Source organism: Chenopodium quinoa, unplaced genomic scaffold, assembly GCF_001683475.1.
Source record: "Chenopodium quinoa cultivar QQ74 unplaced genomic scaffold, ASM168347v1, whole genome shotgun sequence".
NCBI lineage: Eukaryota > Viridiplantae > Streptophyta > Magnoliopsida > Caryophyllales > Amaranthaceae > Chenopodium > Chenopodium quinoa.
This window is the reverse complement of record NW_018743920.1, coordinates 1,242,039-1,257,132: the sequence shown is the minus strand read 5'-3', so window position 1 is coordinate 1,257,132 and position 15,094 is coordinate 1,242,039. Positions and strand designations below refer to the sequence as shown.

The 15,094-nt window shown below is 32.6% G+C and overlaps 1 protein-coding gene across 1 annotated transcript; it reads left to right on the top strand.

Moving 5' to 3' along the window:
• The first annotated feature begins 12,987 nt into the window (after window positions 1–12,987).
• On the top strand, window positions 12,988–14,745 carry LOC110687582 (alkane hydroxylase MAH1-like). Its single transcript, XM_021864228.1, has one exon. It carries the CDS (start codon window positions 13,019–13,021, stop codon window positions 14,579–14,581), a length of 1,563 nt encoding a protein of 520 aa, XP_021719920.1. The 5' UTR covers window positions 12,988–13,018; the 3' UTR covers window positions 14,582–14,745.
• Window positions 14,746–15,094: the final 349 nt, after the last annotated feature.

Genomic DNA, 15,094 nt, shown 5'->3' with positions numbered 1-15,094 from the left:
TTAAAGAAAGATATCAGAAAAAGAAAGGCTCAAAGCCCATTAAAGGAAACATGCATAGCATGAAGCAAACCCTAATACACGTGTCAACCACGTATAGGGCAGCCGATCTTCCTAGGTTATGAAACCTTAGGAGCATGATCTCCCACTTCCCTATAAATACCCCATAATTCCATGATGGGAACAAGATTACACAATCATCTAAGGCACAATACCCAAAAAATGCTCTTATCTACTTTCTCTCTCTAAGATTCCGTTGCCGGTCACTAACTTGATCATCGGAGGCGGATCTCCAGTAAATCGGAGATTCGTTGTTTTGCTGGTGTTCAGGCCGTACGAGTGTTGCATTGCGGATCTGTCTCCGGAGGGAATCCATATCCCTCTTTCAAATTATTCCAAAAATCCCTAAAACACCTGTTATAATAGGTTATGTACCACAGTACAACGTGTCAAATTGTAATTGGTCCAAAAAAAAACAAAAAATAATAATAATAAAAAAAACTCGAAAATCCCTTATCCCTACTGGACCACCCTAACGCTCACCCCCACCAACCCCTATCGCCGACGGGCCGCGCCCACCCTTCCCTTCCCCTACCCCAGTGCTTTGCCAGTTTCCCCTTATCCCCCCGCGTTGGTGTTGCGACCCACCCCCACCCCCAATCCCCTCCTTTTCCGATTATCTGCCTCCATCAAAACACCTAATTGAAACTCCCTTTAAACCCCTCCCTCCATTCAAACTCCCTTGAAACCCCTCCCCCACTCCCGAAAACCCCCAACAGCCCCTTCCCCACCATCAAAAACCTTAGCCGCTAGGGTTTAGGGGTGAAGGGAGTGACATTTGGAGGTTTTCGAAGTGGGGGAGCGGTTTTCTTGGTGGTTGCGTGGGGGTTCGTGGAGGGGGGTGGTGGTCTAGAGGGAAGCGGCCGGAGGGAAGACGCTAAGGGTGGGGGGGCCAGCAAAAGAGGGGGCTGGGTTGGGGAGGTGGCCGGATTGTTTAGGGTGGTTGGGGTTTGGCTGGGGTAGGTTTGTTGGGTGGGTGTATTTTTTTTTTATTTAACAAATATAACTTGTGGGATGTGTCATTTAAAAAAAAAGTAACTTATTCAACCGTTCACTGGTTATTAGGCTTGAAGAAATTAAACAGCCTCCGAAGTTGGGATTATTCCAAAATAATCTAAAGTTGGGATTATTAACAGAGAATGGAGTAAAGTTGGGATTATTAATATCATTTTTCCTTTCTATTTTTTTATTTTGAAATTTCATTTTTATTTTTATTTTTTGCTGTGTCACTTGACCCATCTTGAACAAAGGTGGGTCAGCCATTGCGTGGGTTAGACAAATTTCTACTACCTTTTAAAAAGTATGAGAAAACACTTAGGAACAATGTAAGGACTATATTATATGCTTAAAATGTTTGTTTACCTACTTGAGCTTATTAATTTGATATGATGTTAATTGTCTCTAAACTTTTCCTTTTGTGATTTAATGATTTAACTCTTGTGAATAGTGTTTAGACAATTACACCCTCTAAAATATTTATTTAATTATTTGCCCTCATTAATGTTAATTGTCTTTTTTTATTGTTAATAATAGTGTGTGGACATTTATACCCTTAAAAAAAATACTTGTTTATATATTTTCCCTCATTACGTTACCAATTGAAAAACTCTCCAAATTAATATGGATAGCTATGGCACGTATTGCGCGCATTAGTCACCAAATGTAAAACAACTAGTTTTTGGCCCGGACGATATCCCGGGTCATTGCTTGTATTGTATTATAGTTCCTTTTAAAAAAAAATCATTATTGAATATTTTAATTTGTCAATTTGATTAGACATTAAAGGGAGTGAACTAAAAATTATATGGTGGGAATATTTGATGCTCATCAATAGTTACAAAATTTCAATAGTGAATTGAAGATGAAATTAAAAAATGAATTTAGGTTTGCTTATTAATTGAATAATAAATAATAAAACAATAATATATTGAGTAGTTAATACGTAGTACAAAGTTGCAAAGTAAGGAGCATTACATTCAAATTCGAAAGTTACAACACTTAGTTTAAATAATTCTATTAAGCACAATAAATCTGCATTGAATTTTGGTATTTAGTGTAGATGAATAAGTCATTACATGTCATTGCTCATGTGGTGTCAAATTTATTAAAGGAAGAATGACACATGGCGATACCATGTTATCCAATTGAGTTTTAATAATATTATAGATATACTTATTTAAATTGCGCCAAATGAGGGTTGAATCTTCAATCTCATAGTTAAAAGGTGGTAAGTCATTTAGGATTTTGGGAACAAAGGGGAGGATAGGAGAAACTTTACGGCCTTACACATACATCTAGTTTTACTAATTAAGTCAACATTTTAATGGTGGTCAATAAGCTTAACTTGGTTATAGATATAGATATTTACAATAAAACATTATTCTCCTCTTAAAGAATGTCTGATCTTTACCCACAATTAGAGTTTTCTTTTTCTCCTCATGAGAGTTTGTAGTATAAGTTTATTCCTATTGTACCAAAAAATTGTTTTATTAATGGCCTATGGAGTGTTGCAACATGTTATGTGTTTATTTATTCCCTGTGTATCACAAATGAGGGAGTCCATTTTCTCAATTGAGAATCTCAAATGTCACAAATGTAAATAAGTGTACATTTATCAATATTTTGTATTTTTTTTAATGATTTAACACAGTCAATTTTCCATTCACCCTCACTCCTCTTCTTCCTCCTTTCCCCACAGTAAACTCTATTGGAGAAGCTTGAGTTTTTGTCCACCTACATTATCTTCATCCTCACCCATCTTCCACTGACTCTCCCATTTCCACCATTTTCAACACCTTTCGTCTCTACCGACATGTCTACTACCATTTTCGGCCGCCAAATCAAACAAGAACCCTAAGAACAAAGGGAAAATTAAAGGGCATGGTTAACTCTAAAGGGTAGGAGTGTTATGTCCCTCCATATAGAAGCACTCCTTGAGCTTCTCAAATCTCCATTTGGAAATGATCTTCGAATGAATACAAATACTTATTCCTGCAACTTTTGAGCATAAACTCTACCACTACTGGGGTTTAACAGGAAAAAAAAAAAAAAAAAAATTGAAATGACATAAATGCCCATAAAATTTCCTCCTAAATGCCCTTCTGAGAAACATACAAGTTTTCCAATTGCAATTTGTATTTAGCCATTATAAATTGCTTTATTGATAATTTTTATATGATAAGTTGTTATTTATAACTCGCAGTTTATTTTTATATTTAGAAATTTAGATTTAATGAAAGATATGGGGGTATTATTTATTCGAATGAGAGTGTATATGAGACAATAACTTTTGATAATGGGAGAAAATATGCATAATAAAAATATTATAGTGTCGTTGCCATAAAAATGTGAAATTTAAATACAACATTTCTATAGATACGCTCGTGAAATGTTGTATCAATAGTTATTATTAGGAAAAATTGGTAAAAATATTTTCTACTTTTCCTCCTTCGCTCAAAATAATACCCACTATGGATTTGATTTTTTTTTTTTTTTAATCCGAACTTTGAGGGTCATTTGCTTTTAATGGTCCCAAATGACCGGTAACCTGTTAAAGAGGGTTTATATATATATATGGTACACATGTCACCACGTGATTAGTTGAAAAATTAAAAACAAAAAAAAAAAAAAAAAAAAAAAACAACTAGCCAGCCCATCCCCACCCCACCCACGACAACCCCACCAGCACTCCTTTCCCCATTTTCTGTCGACCCCCTCCCATACCTCCACCCTACTGCAGCCCTCTCCTTACCCCCCCGAACCGGAATCCCCTCCCCATCGCCCAATCACCAAAATCGGCGCCCTTCCCTAAATCCACCCCCACCCCCGAAAACCCCCCTCTCCTTTTTCCCCCCACCCCGAAAACCTCCATCTCCCCTGCCCCAATGTTTTCAAAGTTGTTCAACGCTAGAGAAGGGAGAGGGCGGTTTTCAGAGTGGGGGGGAATAGGGTGGTTTTTAGGGAAGGTGGGAATCGAGGCAGATTCGGGGTGGGGGGGGATTCCGGTTGTTGGGGGGATGGGAGGAGGGCTGCCGAAAATGGGGAAGGGGAGTAGTAGTGGGATTGTCGTGGGTGGCGGTGATGTTGGGCTAGCTTTATTTTTATTTTTTCAACCAATCACGTGGTGCCACGTGTTCCTCCACCTGATATAACAGGTTGGGTAACCGATTAGGACCGTTAAAAGCGAATTACATCCAAAGTTCAGATTATTTAAAAATAATCCATAGTTGAGATTATTTTGATCGAATAGGTAAAAGTCAGGATTATTTTTACCAATTTTTCCTTATTATGTTACCTTTGTACAAATGGTAGGATCACTAAGATTATGTACATACGTTGAACAAATATCTAGCCTTTTTTTTTTCTCTCTCTAAAGATGAACACTTTACATTTCTCTTTCGTAGCTTTAATTAACTTCATCCATTATTTAAGAGCACACCCCATTTTTTGTTGACCCATGAGGCCTTGACCCCTTAGTTTAAAGATCATAAATTCATAATGTATTGTTAGTTGATATTTGGGAATGCGTCTTCTTCTCTCAACCTTTAATAGTCACCCTTATTGGTGTGTGTATTTTGTGGCCACACTATTTTTGTGGAGCTCATATCACATATGTGCCCACACGTTTAAATGATTTGGTAGCTACAAGCTATGTCTATAACTGCATGAAGTTAGGAACAGGACATGCCATGTGGGCCAATGTGACATGTTAGCATGTTTCGTTTTTACTTGAACCGCATTTGAATGAACAAATTAAAGAAAGTCTATTCTTGTATTGTTAATCTAATATTCCGTATTTGCATAAATAAAATCTAATATTCCATATGAAATAGTTGATTAAACTTGAAGCAAACAAAATTAGATAAATAATAATAATATCTGAATACAGATTGTATTTTGTACTCCATAATATAGTTTGGGTATTATATATATTTACTGAATTATAATTTTGGTAACAAGTATTACTCTCTGTTTTTTTGGAATAAGTGTTTATTTTCCCTAGGCACATATGTCGATGCAAATCAATTTTTTTAATTATCAATAAATATTTACTCGGTTTTTTTAGTTGCTTCTTTTTTAAAAAAAAATGAAGTTTTAAATTAGTTGCATCACTTTCCTTTTTAACTAATAAATTCTCTGTATCTCTCTCCTACTAAATGGACCCCATTATTTTTTTCCACTCTACCGCTCTCTACTCCAAAAATTGCCTAGAAGTCAGTAAAAACAAAAGTGATGTAACTAATTTTTTTTTTAAAAATGGAGGAAATAGTATAAATTATAACAATTGAAAATTAATAATTTATTCACTTAGACGATTCAACAAGTACCTACAAGACTATTTTTTCTTAATTACTAAAATTAGTTAAAATAGATCAAGTAATAGTGGCAAAAGTGTTAATGATGCACTTATTTAAAAACAGAGAGAGTATAAATTATTATATCTTGTATTAGATCCGTGTTTAAAGAATTCTTTACTACTAGATCCTTTTTTGATTTATTTTTTTTTTGTTCAAAAGGAACTTATTAGTGTAAGAAGCCATTACACTCCTTTAAAAAAAAAAAAAAGATGCCATTTACACAAAATCAATAGAAATCATTTCTAAAAATTAAAAGAAAATACAACAACAATAGAAAATAATGTTTGGATATTTTCTATATATAAAGACATTAGAGTTAGTTATCTACAAACTATTACTATAAATATGGTCAAATTGACCTCAACACCGTGAATTATAGCTTGACTAGTAGCTAGAAGTGCCTAAAACACCACCTATTGATTTGGGAACAACGCATGTCATTAATGGGTATTTTGGCCATTCAGACAGAGACAATTCTTGTAAATAAAGGGTAATTGATGATTTGATGGCACGCCTTGCACCCTTATCAATAGTTGGTGGTGTCATAGTTATTCTCGCAAGAGTTGAAGGTGTTTTGTCAATCTTGTCAACAAAATGCACAGTTTAACTCCTTAAACCTATGATAGCAAAAGCTCATTAAACAAATTTTTTATAATTACCTCTCTCTAAAAACCGTTATTGATATGCATTCATATTTATAGAGTGAAAAATCGTACAAAAATAAAATAGAAAAATAATAATCATATCCTAATATAAGATGGAAAACTAGGAATCCTAATCTTTATTTATCTCCTAATTATATTTGTAACTAACTACTAATTCTATACTAACATAAATAAATTAAAAAAATAAATTTCCTAATAACTAAAACCGTTAAAGCCTAAAAATAGGAAAAACTCTTTCAATAAATAAAAGGTAAAAACTCATAGGCAAAAATCCTAATAATTAATAATTATATTATTCTTTTTAAATGCATCACTTGAGATATTGCACTATTTATATGTTACCTTTGAGTTAATTTTATTACTAATATGTCTCAAAAAAAAAAAAAATATTACTACTATATAGTTTATAAACATGGTCATGTAATATATTGTTGGATTTGTTACAGTATTTACTTTCATAGTATAATTAAATTTTATAATTTTTACAAATATCTAGTTACAGATATTGATGGTCAAAGTTGTAACTCAATAAGTGTGAAAGCTGAATTGATGCATTTTAAAAAAATTAAGACAAATGGAGTAAAAGATAGGGTAGGTTATAAGAAAACTCTACGGATTTTCAAGAAAAACCATATTGGACTATTACTCTGACATCATACTCCCCTACTTCAAAAATCCATGGAGTTTCTTGAGAACTTACAGTACACTATCCTTTAATAATTATTTTTTATTAGGATTTTTAATTTGCCTATGAGTTTTTGCGTATAATAAAGCATTTTCTTTGTGGATGGCCACACCATGTGGCCGGCTGACACCAAACCCCTGATCGGGTAACTCTTGACCGAGTAACCCTTGGCTTGGTAACCCTTAACCGATCGAATAACCCCTTATCGAGTTACCCTTGAGCGAGTAACCCCTGATTAACCGAGTAACACCTGGCCGACTGAATAACTCTGATTGAGTAACCCCTGACCGATCGAATAACTTTAGAACAAGTAACCCCTGACCGAGTAACCTCTAACTAATTTAAGTAGCCCATGACTGATTGATAAGTAACCCCTGATCGAATGAGTAAACCCTACCAAGCAACCCCAGCCACACGCCAGTCACGTATGAAACTTTGTGTACGTATAATAGTATCAGATTCAGGTTTTGTGAGTCCTTTTAACACTTACATGAATTTTGGCGTGTTGATTTCGTTATCATGCTTCAAGATTCAACAAAATTCAAGGCGAATTTTTTCGAAGAAGGGGAGTATGATGCGGGAGCAGTAGTTCAATATGGGTTTTCTAGAAGATTCGTAGAGTTTCTTGAGATCCTACAGTATCCTATAGTAATTACTCCCTCTGTTTAATTTAAATGCATCACTTGAGTCTTCCACTACAAGAAATCGGCTCATCACCGACAACCCACAAAAGACGGTGAATCGTTAAGAACCGTCGGTGATGGTCACACCGACGGCCAACTGTCGGTGACCGGTTGTCGTTGTTCACTTCATCGGTGATTCCCGTATCACCGACAGGTTTGGGTGTCGATGCGAGATTCGCCGACAGTTTTTAAGGCTATCGGTGATTATTTGCACACCAACAGCTTTTAACTACCGTTGTCCACCCACGGCTTCCAGCTATCGTTGTCTTGATACCACCGATAGCTTAAAGCAGTAGGTAGTTTCTGAAAAAAAAAATTGAAAAAAATAAATAAAACCCAATCAAACCCACCCTTCACCAGTCCCACCGTGACACAATAGCCCCAACGTGACTAGCCCCACCAGCCCCACCACAACCCACCACTCACCGCACACCCCAACCACTGCACACCACTCCATTACCATGCAAAATCTTTTAAAATAATTAACAAACAAATTAAAAAAAAAGTAAACAATATTAAGTGGTTGGGGTGTGCGGTGAGTGGTGGGTTGTGGTAAACTCAATTCAGATCTAAATAACAAACAAATTTAAAAAAGTAAACAATATTAAACACAAAAAATTATATCAAAAAATTATGGAAACTCAATTCAGATCTAAATAATATGATCAATAATAATATAAAAAACAACAAAAAAAACTAAAAAAGTCCAAAAATTCGCAAATCATACAATGTAATTATCCTATCAAACAATTATCTCTAAAAATTATAAAAAGTAAAGTCAGATCTAAATAACAATAAAAACAACAAAAAAATAAAAAAAAAAAAGTCTAAAAAATCGAAAATTCGCAATAATACAAAATTATCTCGAAAAAATTATACTTCTATCCCAAATTACTCGCAATGTTTTGACTTTTTGCACTATTCACACATCTTACTTTGACCATCTTTTTCAGCTGTTGTATGTATGTCAATGTAATCATATAAGATGTTGTTGGGTCTATTTTAATGTATAGTTTCTTAATATAAACTTTTTATAGCTTTTATAAATATATAATAAAAGATATCGACGGTCAAAGCTGTGCATCGACAAACGTGTCTAGTCAAAATGTTGTAAGTAATTTGGGACAGAGGGAGTGACCTAATATTACAATTATATTAACAAATTAATTATAATACAAACTTTGAATTAAAAACAAAAATCGGTGGTGCCTCGGCTTGCGACCCTCGTGATAATGCTACCCTCGGGGCTCGACAGTGGCTCAGATTGTAACCCTCATGGCTCAGCGATGGCTGAACTTGACGGAGTCCGTCTTAGAAGCAAAGAGGGTGCAAGGGAGATGAAAGAGAAGGAAAGAGAAACAGAGTGAGACGAGCGGAGAAGATAGAGAAACCTTGAGATGAGAGGAGAGAGAATCTGTGAGAGGGGGGCGGTTTGGGGATTCTTAAATTTTAGGGTTAGCCTATACATACTCCGCATATATGAGCTTGTTGGGCTTGTTTGATGATATTTTTTTCTAAATGGCCTTGATCGATGGTTTTAGGCCATCGGTGATACCAACAGTCTTGTAAACTGTCGGTGATAAGTTTTATCGACAATTTAAAGTAGTCGGTGGGCACCGACTGCCAAAAAAACTGCCGGTGTTCACCGATAGTCTCTTAAACTGTTGTTTTCGAAGAATCACCAACAGTTTTTCTTGGCCGTCGGTTCTTAGCTGTCGTTAAATAGCCATTTTCTTGTAGTGTTCACACTTGTCGAGGCACAACTTTAATCATTAATATCTCTAATTAGATATTAGGTAAAATTATTAAAAAAGAAATTATATTATGAAAGTAAATATTGTAACAAATCCAACAATATATTATATGATCATGTTTATAAATTATATAGTAGTAAAAAAAATTAAGTCAAAGGTAACATATGAATAGTGCAAATCTCAAATGATGCATTTAAAAAAAGACGGATGGAGTATTAATTAATAGGATTTTTTTCTATGGGCTTTTACCTTTCACTAGAAAGGGTTTTTCCTATTTTTAGCTTTAAAGGTTTTAGTTATTAGGACATTAATTATTTAATTTATATATGTTACGATAGAATTAGTAATTGATTGGGTACAAATATATAATTCTTGATCTGTGCACTCGAGTGCACCTTGAGCATGGTGCACCCGGTAAAAAAAAAAAAAAAAAAAAAGAAACTAGCAGAAAGAACATTGTTATAAATTATAAAGAACATGAATATATATATATATATATATATATATATATATATATATATATATATATATATATATATATATATATATATAAAAGAACATGTCATTACTTTGTAAAGAACATGTATGATATTGAATTGTCATAATAATTTTCTCTCTAAAATTAATTTCTCCTAAAAATAATTCAAGATTTCACTTTAAAATATCAAATTTAAGTTTTAACATTTAAAATTTCATTTACAAAATTTCAGTTTTCAAAATATTTTATTTCGGTCATATTTTTTCGCCAATTTTTTTAAAATTTTGTATTATAATCATAATATTCATCTTCACAATGACCATGTGTATTTGTTAGGATGTTCTTTATATGATTTAATAATGTTGTTTACCTAAAAATATAGTGTACTTTATATTTATTTGTAATATATATACTAAATATTATTAACAATATATTCTTTTCATATGTTCATTATTATTTTATCTTATCCGTTTCATATTTTTTTTTCAACTTTAGGGTATTATTTGTGAGATAAAAAACATTCCAAAGTTGCAAAAAAAAAATAAAACGGAGGTAATAAAACACATACACACTTGACAATAGGAACAAGTACTTCAAAAAAATATAAGGGATAAAAGAAAATAACAAAATGGTAAAACAAATATAATACCTAAAAGTATATAAAGGAACAAACGAGCATGAGCATAGAAGAATATATTATTCAAATGAAAAGAACATAAATTGTATTATTGAAACCCAAATAACATTTTTATCTACATATATTAAAGAACGTAACATAGTTTATAATGTAAAGAACATATAGTTCATACCCAAAGAGCATAATGATCAAACTCAAAGAACATATTATGCTCGTGTTCTTTGCAAATGTCTATAATATTCTTTCTTTTGCCCGTGTTCTTTATATATATTCGTCATGTTCTTCCGAATGGTGCACCAGGTGTACCATAAAAATTTCAATAAACATATATGATTAGAAATTAAGATTAAAATTTTTAGTTTTCCATCTTATCTTAGCATATGATTATTAGTTTTTTATCTTATTTTTGTACCATACACAAAACTGCGACTTTTGTGCACCTTATTGATTGTGTTGACAAGAAACTCTCAATTCATGCGAGAGTTAAGTACTGTCCTTTCAATTTTCCTGTAAATTCTTTAGTCTTGCTATAATTTGAAGATGCAATATTGTTATATCTTGAAAGTTGCGAGACTTGTGAGTCTTGAGAGATCCCATCATTTCTAGTCACATCTACTTTTCCCTACAAATATTAATAGATAGATACAGTAGTATTACTATTCACTATAAAAAAACTAAAACTACCATTATTACACTCGATTATTATATTCATTTTTGCTTTTATTGCTACGTACTTATTATTGGAGAAATGGAGAATACATTCCATTTATTCCAATTAATTTTTTGTGGGGCCTACAATACACATTATATTCTACTCCCTCCGTTTTACAACAGCTTCTGTACCTTCAAGCGCATTTTTGTAATTATGTTTAGTATTTAACATGTGACTCACGCATGCTAACACATCTCCTTCATTTCGCTTTCGATTTTTCTTTGTTCTCTCTCTACTTCTACAAAATTTATGCCCAAAATTTTAGCAAATCTTCCAAAAATTTATTCAAATTGAAGATTTAATTAACTCAGCAATAATTTAGATTTTACAATTATTGAAGCTTTGAATTACAGAAATTGAACAGAAAAAAATAATCAAAAGCTTGTGTTGCTTATTAATCGCGGTATTGGTTATATTGCTTATTAATGGCGGTATTGGTTCTAGTGCAAATGATCCTCTTCAAAAAGTCATTCAAAAATCTAATCCAGGTATTATTTTAACCATTGATTAATTTATTAATTCATAATAATGAATTTTTCGAATTGAATTGAAAAAAGTGGAACTGCAAATTTACTATGAAAAATGAGCAATTATAATTTAACCATTTGAAAAATGAGTAAATTTAATCTAACCATTTCAAAATGAGAAAATAAAATCTAATCAAATCTAAAATGAGCAAATATAAACCAATTATTTGAAAAATAAGCAATTATAATCTAACCAACTCTTAAACGAGCAAATATAAACCAATTATTTGAAAATTGAGCAATTATAATCTAACCATTTCAAAAAAGAGTAAATAAAGTCAAACAATTTAAAAAATGAGCAATTATAAAGCAACAATAAAAAAGAAAAAGTAACCATTTTTCAAATGAGCAAACATAATCAAACGGAATTTTACCTTATATGTACTGTGCATAATTGTATAGAAATTGAACACAATCATTAAGGACATTAAAATTCACAAAAAAAAAAAAATTACATCCAACAAATTATTAAACAACAATTTTTTTAAAATAAAAGTAACATATGTAACCCAGATTTCAACAAAATTACAGTAGAAAAATCAGAATTTTGAAAAAAAAAAAAATCAAAACAAAAATTGAAAAAAAGGGAAAAATTTACCTAGATTTGTTGCAAATACATTTCATTATATTCGAAATCAAACATCGAAAATATAGATGACGAAAGACGAAGAATACTACATATTGAAGAGAGATGAAGTAAAAAGAAGTGAGAGAAACAAGGAAGGGAAGAGAGAGAAATTGTTAGAAATGAAAGTGTGGTGCGTGTAAATGATAAGTAATAAAAGTAGAAAGAAATTGAATAAAAATATTAAAGCTAGGCTGACAAAATAACGATTATAGCCCCGGGGTACCGTACACCCAGATATATGACACTATTTCTAGTTTAACAATGATATTCTTGTTTGGAATCTTTTGACTTTTAAAAATAAGAGATAATCTTCTAAATTTCTCACAATCTATAAGACAAATATTGTAATATGGGGTCTAGTTTGATTCGTCTTGGTGAGTACCTCATTAAAATCTAACTTTTTTTAATTTTTGCTAGTGTGAGATTAAACATATTTGCGGTCAAAGATTTACAAAAACTTGCATTGATTTACGTAAACGGAAACATCATTGTGGAACGGGGGTGTAGAATCTAGACCATTACTCCCTCGAATGCAACAATTTAACTGATAATATCTTTAACTATCAATAAGTAAAAACTATAACAATTGAATATTAATAAAATATTCATTGAGACGATTCAAACAAATACCCACAAGATTTTATTTATTCTTATGTATAAACTACAAACATTAGTCAAAGTAAATTAGATAAATAGTATAAAAAGTCAAAACGTTTCATTTATTTAACCACGGAAGGACTATGTTCTATTCCTTACTATAAATAGCACATACATATTCAATAAACATTCCAAACTCTCATATAAACCAACATATTCCCATCAACTAACATTCTTAATGGGGTATTACTTGTTAATCCATACACTTTTCCTTTCTTTATTTGTAATATTTTGCTATTTTTTTGGCAATTTTTTTCGCAACAAAAATGGGCTCCCAACTAATTGGCCCCTAGTTGGGATGCTTCCTGCACTCCTAAAAAATTTCGATAATATTCATGACTTTTTTGTTGAATTTTACAAAAATTCTAACATGACCTTCCATTTTAAAGGCCCTTGGTTTGCCAACATGAACATTCTTGCTACCGTTGATCCTGCCAACCTTAACCACATATATAGCAAGAAATTTGGATATTTTGTTAAGGGTTCCAAATTCAATGAAATGTTTGATGCCCTTGGCGATGGGATCCTTAATTCGGATTCAGACATATGGAGTTACCATCGAAATGTAGCTCATTCTTTTCTCCATCATCCTCAATTCCTCCACTCTTTGATCAATATAACACAGAAAAAAGTCGAGTATGGACTCATCCCATTCTTTGACCATGTTTCTAGGCACAATATTGAGATTGACCTACAAGACGTGTTCTTAAGGTTCATATATGATATAATGTGTACGATCATGATGGACCATGACCCGCGGTCTCTTTCAATCGATTTGCCTGATTTTCCACTCTTAAAGGCTGTGGCTGACCTTGAACGCAGTATTTTCACTCGTCATATTTTGCCAACATGCATTTGGAAATTCCAAAGGTGGTTGAATATAGGATTAGAGAAAAAGCACAAGCAAGCGTGGAAAATCTTTGATGACTTTGTTTACAAGTGCATAAATAAGAAGAAAGAAGAAAGGAGGAGAGGAACATATAAGCAAAAGGATAATGAAATAGAGGTAAGTACAATAGATCTATTGACCGTATTTATGGATGTTGAAGAAAACACTATAAAGTCAAAGAGCCACAATAATAATGATAAATTTTTAAGGGATACAATTTCTAATTTTTTCGTAGCCGGGGGAGAGACAACAAGTACTGAGCTTAACTTTTTCTTTTACCTTCTCTCAAAAAACCCTCAAATTACTCACAAGATTAGAATGGAACTAGACGCGATGATGATACAAGTGAACAATAACTACGATAGGTTTCTAAGCAATTTTAAAGAGCTTAGCGGCCAATTAACATATCTTCATGCTACAATATGTGAAACACTAAGACTCTATCCTGCATTAGTATACAATCACAAGTCACCAATTGAGCCCGACATCCTTCCTAGTGGTCATCGAGTGAATCCAGGTACGGAAATTATCTTCAACACACATTCCATGGGAAGGATGAAGTCGATATGGGGAGATGATTGCAACGAGTTCAAGCCCGAAAGATGGATAACAGAAGGAGGGGTGATTAAACATGAGCCATCGTACAAGTTTGCGGTGTTTGGCGCAGGGCCAAGGGCTTGCATGGGAAAGCAGATGGTTTACACGCAAATGAAGATTGTAGCTGCCTACATCATTCGGCTCTATGATATAGAGTCTGTAGACGAAGGACAACCTCTTATCCTCGATATTTCTATAACTCTTCGTATGAAACATGGATTTAAGGTTAAGATCATTCGTCGTTCTCAAAATTAGTTCAAGCACAAGTGATGCAAAAATATATGTTCAATTTATAATTAATTACTGCGTTTCATTTTTGTTACACCATTGTCATATGTGATATAGCGAATATTACAAGATTCTATAGATATACAAGTATTATTTCGTGTAAAATTGTCTTCTCAATATATATGATCAAATTGTTCAATTCATGCTGCTTTGTTTTTTTACAAATACGTAGCATTTTGCTACGTATTATAAATCATATTTTGTTATGTGAATTTATTAATTACTCAGGTATGATGTAAATTCTGACATACTCAAATTAATTTTACTTGGTGCAATATATGGTATATATCCCCTGATACGTAGTATATTTATTTAATGATCATGGTTCAATATGGGCTGAAGACAATAACATGAAGCCCGGTCTTGGTCAAAACTTAACTTATAATCCGAAGTTCGAACATAACTTGTTTTTATTTTGGAATTTTTATGTAAAACTACCTAATAAAACCTAGATTTTGTGAGAAACAACCTAATAAATAA